At 43.3% G+C, this 24,196-nt stretch overlaps 1 protein-coding gene and 2 long non-coding RNA genes across 50 annotated transcripts in view; 2 read left to right on the forward strand and 1 right to left on the reverse strand.

The window, feature by feature from the left end:
- Positions 1-9,005: 9,005 nt before the first annotated feature.
- On the forward strand, positions 9,006-11,293 carry LOC127928978 (uncharacterized). Of its 39 annotated transcripts, none has more exons than XR_008133117.1 (8): positions 9,006-9,213; positions 9,298-9,381; positions 9,487-9,542; positions 9,795-9,934; positions 10,132-10,203; positions 10,750-10,833; positions 10,890-10,973; positions 11,142-11,293. It is a non-coding gene; the product is annotated as an uncharacterized LOC127928978 (long non-coding RNA). The 39 variants fall into 39 exon arrangements; XR_008133083.1 differs by having other exon boundaries at positions 10,918-11,029; positions 11,170-11,272; XR_008133086.1 differs by lacking the exon at positions 11,142-11,293 and adding an exon at positions 11,086-11,120 and having other exon boundaries at positions 9,767-9,934; positions 10,918-11,029.
- A 4,685-nt stretch (positions 11,294-15,978) lies between these two features.
- On the forward strand, positions 15,979-22,031 carry LOC127928987 (uncharacterized). 10 transcript variants are annotated; one of them, XR_008133139.1, is made up of 4 exons: positions 15,979-16,286; positions 19,562-21,629; positions 21,672-21,738; positions 21,865-21,948. It is a non-coding gene; the product is annotated as an uncharacterized LOC127928987 (long non-coding RNA). The 10 variants fall into 10 exon arrangements; XR_008133138.1 differs by having other exon boundaries at positions 21,823-21,934; XR_008133135.1 differs by having other exon boundaries at positions 19,562-21,173; positions 21,221-21,738; positions 21,823-21,934.
- LOC127928986 (ras-related protein Rab-8B-like) overlaps positions 21,731-24,196 on the reverse strand; it is a 40,300-nt gene continuing 37,834 nt past the window's right edge. The window contains 4 exon segments of the mRNA XM_052516637.1: positions 21,731-22,136; positions 22,284-22,334; positions 22,476-22,541; positions 23,857-23,946. Of these exon segments, the coding sequence (XP_052372597.1) occupies positions 22,044-22,136; positions 22,284-22,334; positions 22,476-22,541; positions 23,857-23,946 (300 nt within the window). The 3' untranslated portion in view covers positions 21,731-22,043.

Consider the following 24,196-nt stretch of genomic DNA (forward strand, 5'->3'; position numbering starts at 1 on the left):
GTCAGTTAATACCATACTATATACAGGGTCAGTTAATACCATACTATATACAGGGTCAGTTAATACCATACTATATACAGGGTCAGTTAGTACCATACTATATACAGGGTCAGTTAGTACCATACTATATACAGGGTCAGTTAATACCATACTATATACAGGGTCAGTTAATACCATACTATATACAGGGTCAGTTAATACCATACTATATACAGGGTCAGTTAATACCATACTATATACAGGGTCAGTTAATACCATACTATATACAGGGTCAGTTAATACCATACTATATACAGGGTCAGTTAATACCATACTATATACAGGGTCAGTTAATACCATACTATATACAGGGTCAGTTAATACCATACTATATACAGGGTCAGTTAATACCATACTATATACAGGGTCAGTTAATACCATACTATATACAGGGTCAGTTAATACCATACTATATACAGGGTCAGTTAATACCAGACTATATACAGGGTCAGTTAATACCATACTATATACAGGGTCAGTTAATACCATACTATATACAGGGTCAGTTAATACCATACTATATACAGGGTCAGTTAATACCATACTATATACAGGGTCAGTTAATACCATACTATATACAGGGTCAGTTAATACCATACTATATACAGGGTCAGTTAATACCATACTATATACAGGGTCAGTTAATACCATACTATATACAGGGTCAGTTAATACCATACCATATACAGGGTCAGTTAATACCATACTATATACAGGGTCAGTTAATACCATACTATATACAGGGTCAGTTAATACCATACTATATACAGGGTCAGTTAATACCATACTATATACAGGGTCAGTTAATACCATACTATATACAGGGTCAGTTAATACCATACTATATACAGGGTCAGTTAATACCATACTATATACAGGGTCAGTTAATACCATACTATATACAGGGTCAGTTAGTACCATACTATATACAGGGTCAGTTAATACCATACTATATACAGGGTCAGTTAATACCATACTATATACAGGGTCAGTTAATACCATACTATATACAGGGTCAGTTAATACCATACTATATACAGGGTCAGTTAGTACCATACTATATACAGGGTCAGTTAATACCATACTATATACAGGGTCAGTTAGTACTATACTATATACAGGGTCAGTTAATACCATACTATATACAGGGTCAGTTAATACCATACTATATACAGGGTCAGTTAATACCATACTATATACAGGGTCAGTTAGTACCATACTATATACAGGGTCAGTTAATACCATACTATATACAGGGTCAGTTAGTACTATACTATATACAGGGTCAGTTAATACCATACTATATACAGGGTCAGTTAATACCATACTATATACAGGGTCAGTTACATACTATATACAGGGTCAGTTAGTACCATACTATATACAGGGTCAGTTAATACCATACTATATACAGGGTCAGTTAGTACCATACTATATACAGGGTCAGTTAATACCATACTATATACAGGGTCAGTTAGTACTATACTATATACAGGGTCAGTTAATACCATACTATATACAGGGTCAGTTAATACCATACTATATACAGGGTCAGTTAATACCATACTATATACAGGGTCAGTTAATACCATACTATATACAGGGTCAGTTAATACCATACTATATACAGGGTCAGTTAGTACTATACTATATACAGGGTCAGTTAATACCATACTATATACAGGGTCAGTTAATACCATACTATATACAGGGTCAGTTAATACCATACTATATACAGGGTCAGTTAGTACCATACTATATACAGGGTCAGTTAATACCATACTATATACAGGGTCAGTTAGTACCATACTATATACAGGGTCAGTTAATACCATACTATATACAGGGTCAGTTAGTACTATACTATATACAGGGTCAGTTAATACCATACTATATACAGGGTCAGTTAATACCATACTATATACAGGGTCAGTTAATACCATACTATATACAGGGTCAGTTAATACCATACTATATACAGGGTCAGTTAATACCATACTATATACAGGGTCAGTTAATACCATACTATATACAGGGTCAGTTAGTACCATACTATATACAGGGTCAGTTAATACCATACTATATACAGGGTCAGTTAGTACTATACTATATACAGGGTCAGTTAATACCATACTATATACAGGGTCAGTTAATACCATACTATATACAGGGTCAGTTAATACCATACTATATACAGGGTCAGTTAATACCATACTATATACAGGGTCAGTTAATACCATACTATATACAGGGTCAGTTAATACCATACTATATACAGGGTCAGTTAATACCATACTATATACAGGGTCAGTTAATACCATACTATATACAGGGTCAGTTAATACCATACTATATACAGGGTCAGTTAATACTATATACAGGGTCAGTTAATACCATACTATATACAGGGTCAGTTAATACCATACTATATACAGGGTCAGTTAATACCATACTATATACAGGGTCAGTTAATACCATACTATATACAGGGTCAGTTAATACCATACTATATACAGGGTCAGTTAATACCATACTATATACAGGGTCAGTTAGTACCATACTATATACAGGGTCAGTTAGTACCATACCATATACAGGGTCAGTTAGTACCATACTATATACAGGGTCAGTTAATACCATACTATATACAGGGTCAGTTAATACCATACTATATACAGGGTCAGTTAATACCATACTATATACAGGGTCAGTTAGTACCATACTATATACAGGGTCAGTTAGTACCATACTATATACAGGGTCAGTTAATACCATACTATATACAGGGTCAGTTAGTACCATACTATATACAGGGTCAGTTAGTACCATACTATATACAGGGTCAGTTAATACCATACTATATACAGGGTCAGTTAATACCATACTATATACAGGGTCAGTTAGTACCATACTATATACAGGGTCAGTTAGTACCACACTATATACAGGGTCAGTTAGTACCATACTATATAAAGGGTCAGTTAGTACCATGCTATATACAGGGTCAGTTAATACTATATACAGGGTCAGTTAATACCATACTATATACAGGGTCAGTTAATACCATACTATATACAGGGTCAGTTAATACCATACTATATAAAGGGTCAGTTAATACCATACTATATACAGGGTCAGTTAGTACCATAGTATATACAGTGTCAGTTAATACCAGACTATATACAGGGTCAGTTAGTACCATACTATATACAGGGTCAGTTAATACCATACTATATACAGGGTCAGTTAGTACTATACTATATACAGGGTCAGTTAATACCATACTATATACAGGGTCAGTTAATACCATACTATATACAGGGTCAGTTAATACCATACTATATACAGGGTCAGTTAATACCATACTATATACAGGGTCAGTTAGTACTATACTATATACAGGGTCAGTTAATACCATACTATATACAGGGTCAGTTAATACCATACTATATACAGGGTCAGTTAATACCATACTATATACAGGGTCAGTTAATACCATACTATATACAGGGTCAGTTAGTACTATACTATATACAGGGTCAGTTAGTACCATACTATATACAGGGTCAGTTAGTACCATACCATATACAGGGTCAGTTAGTACCATACTATATACAGGGTCAGTTAATACCATACTATATACAGGGTCAGTTAATACCATACTATATACAGGGTCAGTTAATACCATACTATATACAGGGTCAGTTAGTACCATACTATATACAGGGTCAGTTAGTACCATACTATATACAGGGTCAGTTAATACCATACTATATACAGGGTCAGTTAGTACCATACTATATACAGGGTCAGTTAGTACCATACTATATACAGGGTCAGTTAATACCATACTATATACAGGGTCAGTTAATACCATACTATATACAGGGTCAGTTAGTACCATACTATATACAGGGTCAGTTAATACCATACTATATACAGGGTCAGTTAGTACCATACTATATACAGGGTCAGTTAATACCATACTATATACAGGGTCAGTTAGTACCATACTATATACAGGGTCAGTTAATACCATACTATATACAGGGTCAGTTAATACCATACTATATACAGGGTCAGTTAATACCATACTATATACAGGGTCAGTTAATACCATACTATATACAGGGTCAGTTAGTACCATACTATATACAGGGTCAGTTAGTACCATACTATATACAGGGTCAGTTAGTACCATACCATATACAGGGTCAGTTAGTACCATACTATATACAGGGTCAGTTAATACCATACTATATACAGGGTCAGTTAATACCATACTATATACAGGGTCAGTTAATACCATACTATATACAGGGTCAGTTAGTACCATACTATATACAGGGTCAGTTAGTACCATACTATATACAGGGTCAGTTAATACCATACTATATACAGGGTCAGTTAGTACCATACTATATACAGGGTCAGTTAGTACCATACTATATACAGGGTCAGTTAATACCATACTATATACAGGGTCAGTTAATACCATACTATATACAGGGTCAGTTAGTACCATACTATATACAGGGTCAGTTAGTACCATACTATATACAGGGTCAGTTAATACCATACTATATACAGGGTCAGTTAATACCATACTATATACAGGGTCAGTTAATACTATATACAGGGTCAGTTAATACCATACTATATACAGGGTCAGTTAATACCATACTATATACAGGGTCAGTTAATACCATACTATATACAGGGTCAGTTAATACCATACTATATACAGGGTCAGTTAATACCATACTATATACAGGGTCAGTTAGTACCATACTATATACAGGGTCAGTTAATACCATACTATATACAGGGTCAGTTAATACCATACTATATACAGGGTCAGTTAATACCATACTATATACAGAGTCAGTTAATACCATACTATATACAGGGTCAGTTAGTACCATACTATATACAGAGTCAGTTAATACCATACTATATACAGGGTCAGTTAATACCATACTATATACAGGGTCAGTTAATACCATACTATATACAGGGTCAGTTAGTACCATACTATATACAGGGTCAGTTAATACCATACTATATACAGGTCAGTTAATACCATACTATATACAGGGTCAGTTAATACCATACTATATACAGGGTCAGTTAATACCATACTATATACAGGGTCAGTTAATACCATACTATATACAGGGTCAGTTAATACCATACTATATACAGGGTCAGTTAATACCATACTATATACAGGGTCAGTTAATACCATACTATATACAGGGTCAGTTAATACCATACTATATACAGGGTCAGTTAATACCATACTATATACAGGGTCAGTTAATACCATACTATATACAGGGTCAGTTAATACCATACTATATACAGGGTCAGTTAATACCATACTATATACAGGGTCAGTTAGTACCATACTATATACAGGGTCAGTTAATACCATACTATATACAGGGTCAGTTAATACCATACTATATACAGGGTCAGTTAATACCATACTATATACAGGGTCAGTTAATACCATACTATATACAGGGTCAGTTAATACCATACTATATACAGGGTCAGTTAATACCATACTATATACAGGGTCAGTTAATTTTTATTTTTTATTTTACCTTTATTTAACCAGGCAAGTCAGTTAAGAACAACTTCTTATTTTCAATGACGGTCTAGGAACAGTGGGTTAACTGGCCTAGGAACAGTGGGTTAACTGGTCTAGGAACAGTGGGTTAACTGGTCTAGGAACAGTGGGTTAACTGGTCTAGGAACAGTGGGTTAACTGGTCTAGGAACAGTGGGTTAACTGGCCTAGGAACAGTGGGTTAACTTCCTGTTCAGGGATGGTTAATATGCAAATAGTAATGATGTAATAATGGGTAGCCATTTGATTGGACGTTCAGAAGTCTTCTGGCATAGGGGTAAATGCTGTTTAGAAGCCGCTTGGATCTAGACTTGGCGCTCCAGTGCCGCTTGCCGTGGGGTAGTAGAGAGTCTATGACTAGGGTGGCTGGAGTCTGACAGTTTTTAGGGCCTTCCTCTGACACCGCCTGGTATAGAGGTCCTGTATGGCAGGAAGCCCCTGGTGATGTACTGGGCCTTAAGCACTAAATCAAATCAAAATCAAATGTATTTATATAGCCCTTCGTACATCAGCTGATATCTCAAAGTGCTGTACAGAAACCCAGCCTAAAACCCCAAACAGCAATCAATGCAGGTGTAGAAGCACGGTGGCTAGGAAAAACTCCCTAGAAAGGCCAAAACCTAGGAAGAAACCTAGAGAGGAACCAGGCTATGTGGGGTGGCCAGTCCTCTTCTGGCTGTGCCGGGTGGAGATTATAACAGAACATGGCCAAGATGTTCAAATGTTCATAAATTACCAGCAGGGTCAGATAATAATCACAGGCAGAACAGTTGAAACTGGAGGTGGACTGGGGACAGCAAGGAGTCATCATGTCAGGTAGTCCTGAAGCATGGTCCTAGGGCTCAGGTCCTCCGAGAGAGAGAAAGAAAGAGAGAAAGAGAGAATTAGAGAGAGCACACTTAAATTCACACAGGACACCGAATAGGACAGGAGAAGTACTCCAGATATATAACTGACCCTTGCCCCCCGACACATAAACTACTGCAGCATAAATACTGGAGGCTGAGACTACCCTCTGTAGTACTGTACTCTATACCATCTACTGTACTCTATACCATCTACTGCATCTTGTTTACATACCCTACATTACTCATCTCATATGTATATAGTGTACTCTGTACCATCTACTGCATCTTGTTTACATACCCTACATTACTCATCTCATATGTATATACTGTACTCTATATCATCTACTGCATCTTGTTTACATACCCTACATTACTCATCTCATATGTATATACTGTACTCTATACCATCTACTGCATCTTGTTTATATACCCTACATTACTCATCTCATATGTATATACTGTACTCTATACCATCTACTGCATCTTGTTTACATACCCTACATTACTCATCTCATATGTATATACTGTACTCTATACCATCTACTGCATCTTGTTTACATACCCTACATTACTCATCTCATATGTATATACTGTACTCTATACCATCTACTGCATCTTGTTTACATACCCTACATTACTCATCTCATATGTATATACTGTACTCTATACCATCTACTGTATCTTGCCTTTGCCGTTCGGCCGTCACTCATTCATATATCTTTATGTACATATTCTTATTCATTCCTTTACACTTGTGTGTATGAGGTAGCTGTTGTGGAATTGTTAGGTTAGATTACTTGTGAGATATTACTGCATGGTCGAAACTAGAAGCACAAGCATTTCGCTACACTCGCATTAACATCTGCTAACCATGTGTATGTGACAAATACAATTTGATTTCTTGGGCACAGGGACTATGGTGGTCTGCTTGAAACATGTTGGTATTCCAGACTCAGACAGGGAGAGGTTGAACATGTCAGTGAAGATACTTGCCAGTTGGTCAGCACGTCCTGGTAATCCGACTGAAACTCAAAGCGGCTGCAGAGAGTGTGATCACACAGTCATCCGGAACAGCTGATGCTCTCATGCATGTTTCAATGTTATTTGCCTCGAAGCGATCCTAGAAGTTATTTAGCTTCTGGTTGGGTTATGTACGTACCGTCACCATGGGGACAACATCCTCTATGTACTTATTGATAAAGCCAGTGACTGATGTGGAACCAGACTAGTGGAGGTCTACAATTTTTTTCTGAGGTCTTGGCTGAATTCTTTTGATTTTTTTCCATGATGTCAAGCAAAGAGGCACTGAGTTTGAAGGTAGATCTAGAAATACATCCACAAGTACACCTCCAATTGACTCAAATGATGTCAATTAGCCTATCAGAAGCTTCTAAAGCCATTACATCATTTTCTGGAATTTTCCAAGCTGTTTAAAGGCACAGTCAACTTAGTGTATGTAAACTTCTGACCCACTGTTAATGTGATACAGTGAATTATAAGTGAAACAATTGTTGGAAAAATGTACTTGTGTCATGTACAAAGTAGATGTCCTCACCGACTTGCCAAAACTATAGTTTGTTAACAAGAAATTTGTGAAGTGGTTAAAAAAACAGGTTTTAATGACTCCAACCTAAGTGTTTGTAAACTTCCGATAAGGAAGAGAACAAATAATAAGGAAGTAAACAAACAAACAAACAACACCCACACTGGATTTAATAAAAAAAGACTCAAGTTATTTAATTTTTATACAATATCAGTTCACACTGATCAGATCGATATGTTACAGAGTTGACAAAAAAGGAGCCGGAAGACAAGTTAGTTAACAAGCTGCTTGTACAAAGTACGTTGACAAGGAGAAAAGACCACATTTAAACATGTCTTTCGGATCTGAAGAGAAAGAACGCCAAAACAAATGGGAGGAATGCTTTCATTGTTACACCAACGTGATAGAAAACAAATGGGAGGAATGATTTCATTGTTACACCAACGTGATAGAAAACAAATGGGAGGAATGCTTTCATTGTTACACCAACGTGATAGAAAACAAATGGGAGGAATGCTTTCATTGTTACACCAACGTGATAGAAAACAAATGGGAGGAATGCTTTCATTGTTACACCAACGTGATAGAAAACAAATGGGAGGAATGCTTTCATTGTTACACCAACGTGATAGAAAGTATTCTAGAATGTCTGCATACATGTGTATTTCCAGACATGATGCTACATGACGTTCCCATGAGAATTCATATCCCTCGCCATCACTGCATTACAACAACAGCAGCTCTCTATCAGACATATCTACTACATGTAGTAACTCAAGCCTTCACGCACCGTTCCACAAAAAACAAGTGATTATTATACCAACAGTCTCTGCCATTTCCCCCATGATCAGTCCCCCCGTCAGTTTCTATCCCCCCCCCGTGCAGTACAACACTGTAACCCCAACAACAGAACGGTGTGGAGGTAACCCCAACAACAGAATGGTGTGGAGGTAACCCCAACAACAGAACGGTGTGGAGGTAACCCCAACAACAGAACGGTGTGGAGGTAACCCCAACAACAGAATGGTGTGGAGGTAACCCCAACAACAGAACGGTGTGGAGGTAACCCCAACAACAGAACGGTGTGGAGGTAACCCCAACAACAGAACGGTGTGGAGGTAACCCCAACAACAGAATGGTGTGGAGGTAACCCCAACAACAGAACGGTGTGGAGGTAACCCCAACAACAGAATGGTGTGGAGGTAACCCCAACAACAGAACGGTGTGGAGGTAACCCCAACAACAGAACGGTGTGGAGGTAACCCCAACAACAGAACGGTGTGGAGGTAACCCCAACAACAGAACGGTGTGGAGGTACCCCAACAACAGAACGGTGTGGAGGTAACCCCAACAACAGAACGGTGTGGAGGTAACCCCAACAACAGAACGGTGTGGAGGTAACAACAGAGCGGTGTGGAGGTAACCCCAACAACAGAACGGTGTGGAGGTATCCCCAACAACAGAACGGTGTGGAGGTAACCCCAACAACAGAACGGTGTGGAGGTAACCCCAACAACAGAACGGTGTGGAGGTAACCCCAACAACAGAACGGTGTGGAGGTAACCCCAACAACAGAACGGTGTGGAGGTAACCCCAACAACAGAACGGTGTGGAGGTAACCCCAACAACAGAACGGTGTGGAGGTAACCCCAACAACAGAACGGTGTGGAGGTAACCCCAACAACAGAACGGTGTGGAGGTAACCCCAACAACAGAACGGTGTGGAGGTAACCCCAACAACAGAACGGTGTGGAGGTAACCCCAACAACAGAACGGTGTGGAGGTATCCCCAACAACAGAACGGTGTGGAGGTAACCCCAACAACAGAACGGTGTGGAGGTAACCCCAACAACAGAACGGTGTGGAGGTAACCCCAACAACAGAACGGTGTGGAGGTAACCCCAACAACAGAACGGTGTGGAGGTAACCCTAACAACAGAACGGTGTGTTAACAGAACAGTGTGGAGGTAACCCCAACAACAGAACGGTGTGGAGGTAACCCTAACAACAGAACGGTGTGTTAACAGAACAGTGTGGAGGTAACCCCAACAACAGAACGGTGAGGTATCCCCAACAACAGAACGGTGTGGAGGTAACCCCAACAACAGAACGGTGAGTTAACAGAACGGTGTGGAGGTAACCCCAACAACAGAACGGTGTGGAGGTAACCCCAACAACAGAACGGTGTGGAGGTAACCCCAACAACAGAACGGTGTGGAGGTAACCCCAACAACAGAACGGTGTGGAGGTAACCCCAACAACAGAACGGTGTGGAGGTAACCCCAACAACAGAACGGTGTGGAGGTAACCCCAACAACAGAACGGTGTGGAGGTAACCCCAACAACAGAACGGTGTGGCGGTATCCCGGTGTGGAGGTAACCCCCAACAGAACGGTGTGGAGGTAACCCCAACAACAGAACGGTGTGGAGGTAACCCCAACAACAGAACGGTGTGGAGGTAACCCCAACAACAGAACGGTGTGGAGGTAACCCCAACAACAGAACGGTGTGGAGGTAACCCCAACAACAGAACGGTGTGGAGGTAACCCCAACAACAGAACGGTGTGGAGGTAACCCCAACAACAGAACGGTGTGGAGGTAACCCCAACAACAGAACGGTGTGGAGGTAACCCCAACAACAGAACGGTGTGGAGGTAACCCCAACAACAGAACGGTGTGGAGGTAACCCCAACAACAGAACGGTGTGGAGGTAACCCCAACAACAGAACGGTGTGGAGGTATCCCCAACAACAGAACGGTGTGGAGGTAACCCCAACAACAGAACGGTGTGGAGGTAACCCCAACAACAGAACGGTGTGGAGGTAACCCCAACAACAGAACGGTGTGGAGGTAACCCCAACAACAGAACGGTGTGGAGGTATCCCCAACAACAGAACGGTGTGGAGGTAACCCCAACAACAGAACGGTGTGGAGGTAACCCTAACAACAGAACGGTGTGGAGGTAACCCCAACAACAGAACGGTGTGGAGGTAACCCCAACAACAGAACGGTGTGGAGGTAACCCCAACAACAGAACGGTGTGGAGGTAACCCCAACAACAGAACGGTGTGGAGGTAACCCCAACAACAGAACGGTGTGGAGGTAACCCCAACAACAGAACGGTGTGGCGGTATCCCCAACCACAGAACTGGACAGTTACTTTAAATAAGAATGGTTTTGACCAATCAACCATGACCATCACACAGTTATATGTTGAAAATGGATTGGAGTTAATAATAATAATATAATAATATAATAATAATAATAATAATATATGCCATTTAGCAGACGCTTTTATCCAAAGCGACTTACAGTCATGTGTGCATACATTCTACGTATGGGTGGTCCCGGGAATCGAACCCACTACCCTGGCGTTACAAGCGCCATGCTCTACCAACTGAGCTACAGAAGGACCACAGAAGGCTCTACTGTCTTTTACAATCTTTAACAATCAACCTCGAAATAAACATCCCGGCTTACTTTACAGTGCCGAGTATGATCGCCTTCAAATTCTTTCCATCACAAAAAACGTATTTTCAGAAAAAAAGAAAGTTAGGTTTGACAGATAGACTAACCGTAAATTAAAATAAAAAATAAATTAAATCCTATCTGGTGTGTCTTTTGTCGTGACATGGAGGGGTACAGACATCAATTTACCTTCAATACACACAATCATCATCAAACTACTGACCCTTCACATGAAATATAGATGTGTTAGAAGCACCTTCAATCTGAACACACACACACGCACACACACACACACGCACACGCACCCACACACACACACACACACACACACACACACACACAGAAGATAAAATGCAGCAGATCAGAATAATACAACAGTGGTTTTATAAACCAGAAAGAGCAGAATGTAACAGCAGAGAGCAGATATAAGGATATTAATATGAACTGGAAAAAGTGTCCTAATCAACATGTTTTTGTTTGGCGATAATAAAGAGCTAATAAAATGAAACATGTAGAAAGTGGTTTACCTTGTGGTTTCACAAAGCATGCTGGGAGTAAACGCCAATGTCCAATGTCTTATAGGATACCGTACAAAAATATAATACCATAAACAACATTTGCGTGAACGCACCAACGATAGAACACAAGAGGTTTTTTGCTTGTTGCTACTTTTCAAAAGCACTTGTATGAGTCGGTATCTGCTACCCTGTTGGATGTATGAGTCAGTATCTGCTACCGTGGTGGTTGTGGTCGTTGTATGAGTCGGTATCTGCTACCCTGTTGGATGTATGAGTCAGTATCTTCTACCGTGGTGGTTGTGGTCGTTGTATGAGTCGGTATCTGCTACCCTGTTGGATGTATGAGTCAGTATCTTCTACCGTGGTGGTTGTGGTCGTTGTATGAGTCGGTATCTGCTACCCTGTTGGATGTATGAGTCAGTATCTTCTACCGTGGTGGTTGTGTATCTGTACCGTGGTGGTTGTGGTGTATGAGTCGGTATCTGCTACCCTGTTGGATGTATGAGTCAGTATCTTCTACCGTGGTGGTTGTGGTCGTTGTATGAGTCGGTATCTGCTACCCTGTTGGATGTATGAGTCGGTATCTGCTACCGTGGTGGTTGTGGTCGTTGTATGAGTCAGTATCTGCTACCGTGGGGGTTGTGGTCGTTGTATGAGTCAGTATCTGCTACCGTGGTGGTTGTGGTCGTTGTATGAGTCAGTATCTGCTACCCTGTTGGATGTATGAGTCGGTATCTGCTACCGTGGTGGTTGTGGTCGTTGTATGAGTCAGTATCTGCTACCGTGGGGGTTGTGGTCGTTGTATGAGTCGGTATCTGCTACCGTGGGGGTTGTGGTCGTTGTATGAGTCGGTATCTGCTACCGTGGGGGTTGTGGTCGTTGTATGAGTCGGTATCTGCTACCGTGGGGGTTGTGGTCGTTGTATGAGTCAGTATCTGGTACTGTGGTGGTTGTATGAGTCGGTATCTGCTACCGTGGTGGTTGTGGTACCCGTTGGATGTATGAGTCAGTATCTGCTACTGTGGTGGGTTGTGGTGGTGGTTGTATGAGTCGGTATCTGCTATCTGTGGATGTATGAGTGTATCTGCTACCGTGGGGGTTGTGGTACCGTGGTGGTTGTATGAGTCGGTATCTGCTACCGTGGGGTTGTGGTCGTTGTATGAGTCGGTGGTGGTTGTGGTCGTTGTATGAGTCGGTATCTGCTACCCTGTTGGATGTATGAGTCAGTATCTGCTACTGTGGTGGTTGTATGAGTCGGTATCTGCTACTGTGGTGGTTGTATGAGTCGGTATCTGCTACTGTGGTGGTTGTGGTCGTTGTATGAGTCGGTATCTGCTACCCTGTTGGATGTATGAGTCAGTATCTGCTACTGTGGTGGTTGTATGAGTCGGTATCTGCTACTGTGGTGGTTGTATGAGTCGGTATCTGCTACTGTGGTGGTTGTGGTCGTTGTATGAGTCGGTATCTGCTACCCTGTTGGATGTATGAGTCAGTATCTGCTACTGTGGTGGTTGTATGAGTCGGTATCTGCTACTGTGGTGGTTGTATGAGTCGGTATCTGCTACTGTGGTGGTTGTGGTCGTTGTATGAGTCGGTATCTGCTACCCTGTTGGATGTATGAGTCAGTATCTTCTACCGTGGTGGTTGTGGTCGTTGTATGAGTCAGTATCTGCTACCGTGGGGGTTGTGGTCGTTGTATGAGTCGGTATCTGCTACCGTGGTGGTTGTGGTCGTTGTATGAGTCGGTATCTGCTACTGTGGGGGTTGTGGTCGTTGTATGAGTCGGTATCTGCTACCATGGTCGTTGTATGAGTCGGTATCTCCTACCGTGGGGGTTGTGGTCGTTGTATGAGTCGGTATCTCCTACCGTGGGGGTTGTGGTCGTTGTATGAGTCGGTATCTGCTACTGTGGGGGTTGTGGTCGTTGTATGAGTCGGTATCTGCTACTGTGGTGGTTGTATGAGTCGGTATCTGCTACTGTGGGGGTTGTGGTCGTTGTATGAGTCGGTATCTGCTACTGTGGGGGTTGTGGTCGTTGTATGAGTCAGTATCTGCTACCGTGGTGGTTGTATGAGTCAGTATCTGCTACTGTGGTGGTTGTATGAGTCAGTATCTGCTACCGTGGTGGTTGTGGTCGTTGTATGAGTCGGTATCTGCTACCGTGGGGGTTGTGGTCGTTGTATGAGTCAGTATCTGCTACCGTGGTGGTTGTATGAGTCAGTATCTGCTACCGTGGGGGTTGTGGTCGTTGTATGAGTCGGTATCTGCTACCGTGGGGGTTGTGGTCGTTGTATGAGTCAGTATCTGCTACCGTGGTGGTTGTATGAGTCAGTATCTGCTACCATGGTGGTTGTGGTCATTGTATGAGTCAGTATCTGCTACCGTGGGGGTTGTGGTCGTTGTATGAGTCGGTATCTGCTACCGTGGGGGTTGTGGTCGTTGTATGAGTCGGTATCTGCTACCGTGGGGGTTGTGGTCGTTGTATGAGTCAGTATCTGCTACCGTGGTGGTTGTATGAGTCAGTATCTGCTACCATGGTGGTTGTATGAGTCAGTATCTGCTACCCTGGTGGTTGTGGTCGTTGTATGAGTCAGTATCTGCTACCGTGGTGGTTGTGGTCGTTGTATGAGTCGGTATCTGCTACCGTGGTGGTTGTGGTCGTTGTATGAGTCAGTATCTTCTACCGTGGGGGTTGTGGTCGTTGTATGAGTCGGTATCTGCTACCGTGGGGGTTGTGGTCGTTGTATGAGTCGGTATCTGCTACCGTGGGGGTTGTGGTCGTTGTATGAGTCAGTATCTGCTACCGTGGGGGTTGTGGTCGTTGTATGAGTCGGTATCTGCTACCGTGGGGGTTGTGGTCGTTGTATGAGTCGGTATCTGCTACCGTGGGGGTTGTGGTCGTTGTATGAGTCGGTATCTGCTACTGTGGGGGTTGTGGTCGTTGTATGAGTCAGTATCTGCTACCGTGGGGGTTGTGGTCGTTGTATGAGTCGGTATCTGCTACCGTGGGGGTTGTGGTCGTTGTATGAGTCAGTATCTTCTACCGTGGGGGTTGTGGTCGTTGTATGAGTCGGTATCTGCTACCGTGGGGGTTGTGGTCGTTGTATGAGTCGGTATCTGCTACCGTGGGGGTTGTGGTCGTTGTATGAGTCGGTATCTGCTACCGTGGGGGTTGTGGTCGTTGTATGAGTCGGTATCTGCTACCGTGGGGGTTGTGGTCGTTGTATGAGTCAGTATCTGCTACCGTGGTGGTTGTGGTCGTTGTATGAGTCGGTATCTGCTACCGTGGGGGTTGTGGTCGTTGTATGAGTCGGTATCTGCTACCGTGGTGGTTGTGGTCGTTGTATGAGTCGGTATCTGCTACCGTGGTTGTTGTATGAGTCAGTATCTGCTACCGTGGTGGTTGTGATCGTTGTATGAGTCGGTATCTGCTACCGTGGTGGATGTATGAGTCGGTATCTGCTACTGTGGGGGTTGTGGTCGTTGTATGAGTCGGTATCTGCTACCGTGGGGGTTGTGGTCGTTGTATGAGTCAGTATCTTCTACCGTGGGGGTTGTGGTCGTTGTATGAGTCAGTATCTGCTACCGTGGTGGTTGTGGTCGTTGTATGAGTCGGTATCTGCTACCGTGGGGGTTGTGGTCGTTGTATGAGTCAGTATCTGCTACCGTGGGGGTTGTGGTCGTTGTATGAGTCGGTATCTGCTACCGTGGGGGTTGTGGTCGTTGTATGAGTCGGTATCTGCTACCGTGGGGGTTGTGGTCGTTGTATGAGTCGGTATCTGCTACCGTGGGGGTTGTGGTCGTTGTATGAGTCCGTATCTGCTACCGTGGGGGTTGTGGTCGTTGTATGAGTCGGTATCTGCTACCGTGGGGGTTGTGGTCGTTTCTTCAGAAAGGTCTGTCAACTCAAATCAGTGCTGCAAACTGAGGCCCGTTTTCAGTGAATAGAAAGAAAGAAAGTCTGAACTTCAAAACACACAACAACAACAACATTCAAGGCTTTAAAAAGACAAAGCACAGACTGCTCAGTGGTTTTAAGTTGAGTAGAGGCTGCTCAGTGGTTTTAAGTTTAGTAGAGGCTGCTCAGTGGTTTTAAGTTGAGTAGAGGCTGCTCAGTGGTTTTAAGTTGAGTAGAGGCTGCTCAGGGGTTTTAAGTTGAGTAGAGGCTGCTCAGTGGTTTTAAGTTGAGTAGAGGCTGCTCAGTGGTTTTAAGTTGAGTAGAGGCTGCTCAGGGTTTTAAGTTGAGTAGAGGCTGCTCAGTGGTTTTAAGTTGAGTAGAGGCTAATCAGGGGTTTTAAGTTGAGTAGAGGCTGCTCAGTGGTTTTAAGTTTAGTAGAGGCTGCTCAGTGGTTTTAAGTTGAGTAGAGGCTAATCAGTGGTTTTAAGTTGAGTAGAGGCTGCTCAGTGGTTTTAAGTTTAGTAGAGGCTGCTCAGTGGTTTTAAGTTGAGTAGAGGCTGCTCAGTGGTTTTAAGTTGAGTAGAGGCTGCTCAGGGGTTTTAAGTTGAGTAGAGGCTGCTCAGTGGTTTTAAGTTTAGTAGAGGCTAATCAGTGGTTTTAAGTTGAGTAGAGGCTGCTCAGTGGTTTTAAGTTTAGTAGAGGCTAATCAGTGGTTTTAAGTTGAGTAGAGGCTGCTCAGTGGTTTTAAGTTGAGTAGAGGCTGCTCAGGGGTTTTAAGTTGAGTAGAGGCTGCTCAGTGGTTTTAAGTTGAGTAGAGGCTGCTCAGGGGTTTTAAGTTGAGTAGAGGCTGCTCAGTGGTTTTAAGTTGAGTAGAGGCTAATCAGGGGTTTTAAGTTGAGTAGAGGCTAATCAGTGGTTTTAAGTTGAGTAGAGGCTGCTCAGTGGTTTTAAGTTGAGTAGAGGCTGCTCAGTGGTTTTAAGTTGAGTAGAGGCTGCTCAGGGGTTTTAAGTTGAGTAGAGGCTGCTCAGTGGTTTTAAGTTGAGTAGAGGCTGCTCAGTGGTTTTAAGTTGAGTAGAGGCTGCTCAGTGGTTTTAAGTTGAGTAGAGGCTGCTCAGTGGTTTTAAGTTGAGTAGAGGCTGCTCAGTGGTTTTAAGATGAGTAGAGGCTGCTCAGTGGTTTTAAGTTGAGTAGAGGCTGCTCAGTGGTTTTAAGTTGAGTAGAGGCTAATCAGTGGTTTTAAGTTTAGTAGAGGCTGCTCAGTGGTTTTAAGTTGAGTAGAGGCTGCTCAGTGGTTTTAAGTTGAGTAGAGGCTGCACAGGGGTTTTAAGTTTAGTAGAGGCTGCTCAGTGGTTTTAAATTGAGTAGAGGCTGCTCAGTGGTTTTAAGTTGAGTAGAGGCTGCTCAGTGGTTTTAAGTTGAGTAGAGGCTGCTCAGGGGTTTTAAGTTGAGTAGAGGCTGCTCAGTGGTTTTAAGTTGAGTAGAGGCTGCTCAGTGGTTTTAAGTTGAGTAGAGGCTGCTCAGTGGTTTTAAGTTGAGTAGAGGCTGCACAGGGGTTTTAAGTTGAGTAGAGGCTGCTCAGTGGTTTTAAATTGAGTAGAGGCTACTCAGTGGTTTTAAGTTGAGTAGAGGCTGCTCAGTGGTTTTAAGTTGAGTAGAGGCTGCTCAGGGGTTTTAAGTTGAGTAGAGGCTGCTCAGTGGTTTTAAGTTGAGTAGAGGCTGCTCAGTGGTTTTAAGTTGAGTAGAGGCTGCTCAGTGGTTTTAAGTTTAGTAGAGGCTGCTCAGTGGTTTTAAGTTTAGTAGAGGCTAATCAGTGGTTTTAAGTTGAGTAGAGGCTTCTCAGGGGTTTTAAGTTGAGTAGAGGCTGCTCAGTGGTTTTAAGTTTAGTAGAGGCTGCTCAGTGGTTTTAAGATGAGTAGAGGCTGCTCAGTGGTTTTAAGTTGAGTAGAGGCTGCTCAGTGGTTTTAAGTTTAGTAGAGGCTGCTCAGTGGTTTTAAGTTTAGTAGAGGCTGCTCAGTGGTTTTAAGATGAGTAGAGGCTGCTCAGTGGTTTTAAGTTTAGTAGAGGCTGCTCAGTGGTTTTAAGTTGAGTAGAGGCTGCTCAGTGGTTTTAAGTTGAGTAGAGGCTGCTCAGTGGTTTTAAGTTGAGTAGAGGCTGCTCAGTGGTTTTAAGTTGAGTAGAGGCTGCTCAGGGGTTTTAAGTTGAGTAGAGGCTGCTCAGTGGTTTTAAGTTGAGTAGAGGCTGCTCAGTGGTTTTAAGTTGAGTAGAGGCTGCTCAGTGGTTTTAAGTTGAGTAGAGGCTGCTCAGTGGTTTTAAGTTGAGTAGAGGCTGCTCAGTGGTTTTAAGTTGAGTAGAGGCTGCTCAGTGGTTTTAAGTTGAGTAGAGGCTGCTCAGTGGTTTTAAGTTTAGTAGAGGCTGCTCAGTGGTTTTAAGTTTAGTAGAGGCTAATCAGTGGTTTTAAGTTGAGTAGAGGCTGCTCAGGGGTTTTAAGTTGAGTAGAGGCTGCTCAGTGGTTTTAAGTTTAGTAGAGGCTGCTCAGTGGTTTTAAGATGAGTAGAGGCTGCTCAGTGGTTTTAAGTTTAGTAGAGCTGCTCAGTGGTTTTAAGTTTAGTAGAGGCTGCTCAGTGGTTTTAAGATGAGTAGAGGCTGCTCAGTGGTTTTAAGTTTAGTAGAGGCTGCTCAGTGGTTTTAAGTTTAGTAGAGGCTAATCAGTGGTTTTAAGTTGAGTAGAGGCTGCTCAGTGGTTTTAAGTTGAGTAGAGGCTGCTCAGTGGTTTTAAGTTGAGTAGAGGCTGCTCAGGGGTTTTAAGTTGAGTAGAGGCTGCTCAGTGGTTTTAAATTGAGTAGAGGCTGCTCAGTGGTTTTAAGTTGAGTAGAGGCTGCTCAGTGGTTTTAAGTTGAGTAGAGGCTGCTCAGGGGTTTTAAGTTGAGTAGAGGCTGCTCAGTGGTTTTAAGTTGAGTAGAGGCTGCTCAGTGGTTTTAAGTTGAGTAGAGGCTGCTCAGTGGTTTTAAGTTTAGTAGAGGCTGCTCAGTGGTTTTAAGTTTAGTAGAGGCTAATCAGTGGTTTTAAGTTGAGTAGAGGCTGCTCAGGGGTTTTAAGTTGAGTAGAGGCTGCTCAGTGGTTTTAAGTTTAGTAGAGACTGCTCAGTGGTTTTAAGATGAGTAGAGGCTGCTCAGTGGTTTTAAGTTTAGTAGAGGCTGCTCAGTGGTTTTAAGTTTAGTAGAGGCTGCTCAGTGGTTTTAAGATGAGTAGAGGCTGCTCAGTGGTTTTAAGTTTAGTAGAGGCTGCTCAGTGGTTTTAAGTTTAGTAGAGGCTAATCAGTGGTTTTAAGTTGAGTAGAGGCTGCTCAGTGGTTTTAAGTTGAGTAGAGGCTGCTCAGTGGTTTTAAGTTGAGTAGAGGCTGCTCAGGGGTTTTAAGTTGAGTAGAGGCTGCTCAGTGGTTTTAAGTTGAGTAGAGGCTGCTCAGTGGTTTTAAGTTGAGTAGAGGCTGCTCAGTGGTTTTAAGTTGAGTAGAGGCTGCTCAGTGGTTTTAAGTTGAGTAGAGGCTGCTCAGTGGTTTTAAGTTGAGTAGAGGCTGCTCAGGGGTTTTAAGTGGTTTTAGAGGCTGCTCAGGGTTTTAAGTTGAGTAGAGGCTGCTCAGTGGTTTTAAGTTGAGTAGAGGCTGCTCAGTGGTTTTAAGTTGAGTAGAGGCTGCTCAGGGGTTTTAAGTTGAGTAGAGGCTGCTCAGTGGTTTTAAGTTGAGTAGAGGCTGCTCAGTGGTTTTAAGTTGAGTAGAGGCTGCTCAGTGGTTTTAAGTTGAGTAGAGGCTGCTCAGTGGTTTTAAGTTGAGTAGAGGCTGCTCAGTGGTTTTAAGTTGAGTAGAGGCTGCTCAGTGGTTTTAAGTTGAGTAGAGGCTGCTCAGTGGTTTTAAGTTGAGTAGAGGCTGCTCAGTGGTTTTAAGTTGAGTAGAGGCGTAATTGGAGTAATTGAGAAACCTCCTTCTGTAAGTGCATGACTAAGTGACAACAGAAAAACTAGTCATTCATTACGTCCGATTGAGTGAAGCCAATTCTGAGACCGTCATCAGTTGAAGTGCCGAGCAATGAGCGGTTCTGCATCTATAGCCTTTAAGTGCTCTGGACCAGGGATGCAGCGTCCTTTTTGACAGAGGCGGTGTTTTAACAATCATTGAAACATCCATAACGATCTCCAGTGCGATTATCATAAAGATTATATAAAACTAAAAGACAAAAAAATAAAAAATAAAGACATTGGTGAAACAACCACCACAATGAAGTCATCAGCTTTGGTAGAATACTAAACAACAGTTACATTTTCCTTTCTAGTGTGGGCAGAACATGCAGTACAATACTCTTTTCATCTCTGCCTGCAGTCATGTTCATTCATCACTAAAAAATGACTATATTCTTCTCTAATAGCAAAAAAAAGATCCACGTCAAACAAACTCTTCCAATCCTTCAGGTGTCAATCTTTTTTTCCCCCCTTAGAAAGATAAAGGCAGGTAAGGAAAGACAAGACACGCGATAACAAAATAAAAAGTTAACTGTGCATCGAGTGGATACAGGGTGAAAGGCAGCTTCAGCTAAACAGGAAGCCAGGGGGAAGGCAGCTTCAGCTAAACAGGAAGCTGAACAAACAACAAAGTGTTTCCAGGGGTGAGTTAAAGAACACAGAAGACAGGGTTCAACTGTCAATCAGAGCTGTTGGGGGAGAGGGGAGAAATGTACTGCATCCAGAATGCCACCCTATTCCCTATGTAGTGCACTACTTTTGACCAGGGCCTGCGTAATAGGGCTCTGGTGAAGAGTAGTGCACTATATAGTGAATAGGGTTCCATTTGGGAGGCAACCCTAGACTAACTCCTTTGGGGAAGGGAGAGAGAGGGGTGCAGTTGAGGGGCATTCCTTGTTCTTTTCAGAATTGTTTTGGGTTCTCTAACGTGTCATTTTTTCAAATGGGATGGCGAGTCGTTTTCCTCTGTAGCCTACAGAATAGCCAGGCAGTTCAGCGGCAATAAGTAGCCTAGCCTGGCCAAGACCCAGTGCTTTGTAGGTAGCCTGGTACCAGGCCTGGTGAGGGGTTGGAGGAGTGCTAGGTAGGTAGCCTGGTTTCAGGCCTGGTGAGGGGTTGGAGGAGAGCTAGGTAGGTAGCCTGGTGAGGGGTTGGAGGAGTGCTAGGTAGGTAGCCTGGTACCAGGCCTGGTGAGGGGTTGGAGGAGTGCTAGGTAGGTAGCCTGGTACCAGGCCTGGTGAGGGGTTGAAGGAGTGCTAGGTAGGTAGCCTGGTACCAGGCCTGGTGAGGGGTTGGGGGTGTGCTAGGTAGGTAGCCTGGTACCAGGCCTGGTGAGGGGTTGGAGGAGTGCTAGGTAGGTAGCCTGGTACCAGGCCTGGTGAGGGGTTGGGGGTGTGCTAGGTAGGTAGCCTGGTACCAGGCCTGGTGAGGGGTTGGAGGAGTGCTAGGTAGGTAGCCTGGTACCAGACCTGGTGAGGGGTTGGAGGAGTGCTAGGTAGGTAGCCTGGTTCCAGGTGAGGGGTTGGAGGAGTGCTAGGTAGGTAGCCTGGTTCCAGGTGAGGGGTTGGAGGAGTGCTAGGTAGGTAGCCTGGTACCCAGGCCTGGTGAGGGGTTGGAGGAGTGCTAGGTAGGTAGCCTGGTTCCAGGTGAGGGGTTGGAGGAGTGCTAGGTAGGTAGCCTGGTTCCAGATGAGGGGTTGGAGGAGTGCTAGGTAGGTAGCCTGGTTCCAGGTGAGGGGTTGGAGGAGTGCTAGGTAGGTAGCCTGGTACCCAGGCCTGGTGAGAGGTTGGAGGAGTGCTAGGTAGGTAGCCTGGTTCCAGGTGAGGGGTTGGAGGAGTGCTAGGTAGGTAGCCTGGTTCCAGGTGAGGGGTTGGAGGAGTGCTAGGTAGGTAGCCTGGTTCCAGGTGAGGGGTTGGAGGAGTGCTAGGTAGGTAGCCTGGTTCCAGGTGAGGGGTTGGAGGAGTGCTAGGTAGGTAGCCTGGTTCCAGGTGAGGGGTTAGGGGTGTATTCTGCTCAGCTCCAGGGGGAAGCAGCAGGGCAGGTAAAGCCTGTATCAGTCCATGGAAAGGAGAGGACGGATCCACTAGAACAGTGAACATCTGAAGAAGTTGCTCTTCTTTGACCGGGTCTCTGTGATCTTGACCGGCCCACCTCCTCCTGGAGGACTGTTGTCGTTCTAAAGCGGGGGGTGAAAGGGTTTGTGTCAAAGGTCAATTACCACTCTTAAGATCCCATTGCTGTCAACAACAGTTGGAACCTACGTTCTGGATAAGAATACATCATATGAGCATCATCATCTGCAAAACAACAGACATAAACTCACTATTTTTCTGTTGAGTCTCGTCATTATGTCTCTTCCCAGTGTGAAAAAGGACTGTGTTTCAAAACAAAACAAAATGTATACTTCAGGAACACGTTGATTAGAGGGAAAAAAAAATGTCCTGTTTTCAATGGAAAAAGACTGAGAGAAGAATGAATAAATAGGTATAAATGAATAGTATGGAACAGAACTGACCTCTTCCACGTTCAGGCTGGATTTGGCGCTCGTTTCTAAGAACTTGATGCCGTAATCAATCGCCAACTGTGACAAATAAAACATTATGAGAACAATTCATGTTAATAACAGATGTACCTTTAAAAAGAATCAACAGCAGCACCCCCCCCCTCCCATGCAACACATTCCAAGAGGCATAGCACAGAACGTAAAAGTGATGGTACCTTTTTGTTACAAAAGGGAATTGTACTACATCATGAAGGGAGAACTGGGCTGGCTATGACAGACATAGATCATACTGTATATTATGGGTATTGTCAAACATACAACTGGGAGTACATTTACATCAAAGATACTATGAAGAGCAGTGTGGCGGGTTTCTCCAAAGAGACTATGAAGAGCAGTGTGGGGGTTTCTCCAAAGATACTATGAAGAGCAGTGTGGGGGTTTCTCCAAAGATACTATGAAGAGCAGTGTGGGGGTTTCTCCAAAGAGACTATGAAGGGCAGTGTGGGGGTTTCTCCAAAGATACTATGAAGAGCAGTGTGGGGTTTCTCCAAAGATACTATGAAGAGCAGTGTGGGGGTTTCTCCAAAGATACTATGAAGGGCAGTGTGGGGGTTTCTCCAAAGATACTATGAAGGGCAGTGTGGGGGGTTTCTCCAAAGATACTATGAAGAGCAGTGTGGGGTTTCTCCAAAGATACTATGAAGAGCAGTGTGGGGGTTTCTCCAAAGATACTATGAAGAGCAGTGTGGGGGTTTCTCCAAAGATACTATGAAGAGCAGTGTGGGGGTTTCACCAAAGATACTATGAAGAGCAGTGTGGGGGTTTCACCAAAGATACTATGAAGAGCAATGTGGGGGTTTCACCAAAGATACTATGAAGAGCAATGTGGGGGTTTCTCCAAAGATACTATGAAGAGCAATGTGGGGGTTTCACCAAAGATACTATGAAGAGCAATGTGGGGGTTTCACCAAAGATACTATGAAGAGCAATGTGGGGGTTTCTCCAAAGATACTATGAAGAGCAATGTGGGGGTTTCTCTTTTCTCTGGAACGTTATCAAATTTTTATCTAACGCACCCTGCAACAAGACATCTCAGACTCGTCAGTGCTTATTTGAAACACACAGAGACCTGAAGAGCAGTGTGGGGTTTAACCAAAGAGTAACTAATGAAGGGCAGTGTGGGGGTTTCACCAAAACTACTGTCTTACACTGTGTATAAGACAGTAGTTTTGGAATTGTTAGTTAGATTACTTGTGGGGGTTTCACTGCATTATGAACTAGAAGCACAAGCATTTCGCTACACTCGCATTTAACATCTGCTAACCATGTGTATGTGACAAATAAAATTAGATTTGATTTGATTTGATTTGAAACACTCGGAGACCCTCCATACCTTTTCTCCTCGTTCTTTTGACACCTGTCTTTTGTCGTTCATGTCACACTTGTTTCCTAGGATCATCCTCTCCACGTCAGAGGAGGCATGCTACAGATAGACAGAATGAGAGAAGACTGCTGCTTATTGCTACAGACAGAATGAGAGAAGACTGCTTATTGCTACAGACAGAATGAGAGAAGACTCGGTATTGCTACAGATAGACAGAATGAGAGAAGACTGAGTATTGCTACAGACAGACAGAATGAGAGAAGACTGCTTATTGCTACAGATAGACAGAATGAGAGAAGACTGATTATTGCTACAGATAGACAGAATGAGAGAAGACTGCTTATTGCTA

The sequence above is a fragment of the Oncorhynchus keta genome, unplaced genomic scaffold, assembly GCF_023373465.1.
Source record: "Oncorhynchus keta strain PuntledgeMale-10-30-2019 unplaced genomic scaffold, Oket_V2 Un_scaffold_5175_pilon_pilon, whole genome shotgun sequence".
In the NCBI taxonomy this organism is placed as follows: Eukaryota; Metazoa; Chordata; class Actinopteri; order Salmoniformes; family Salmonidae; genus Oncorhynchus; species Oncorhynchus keta.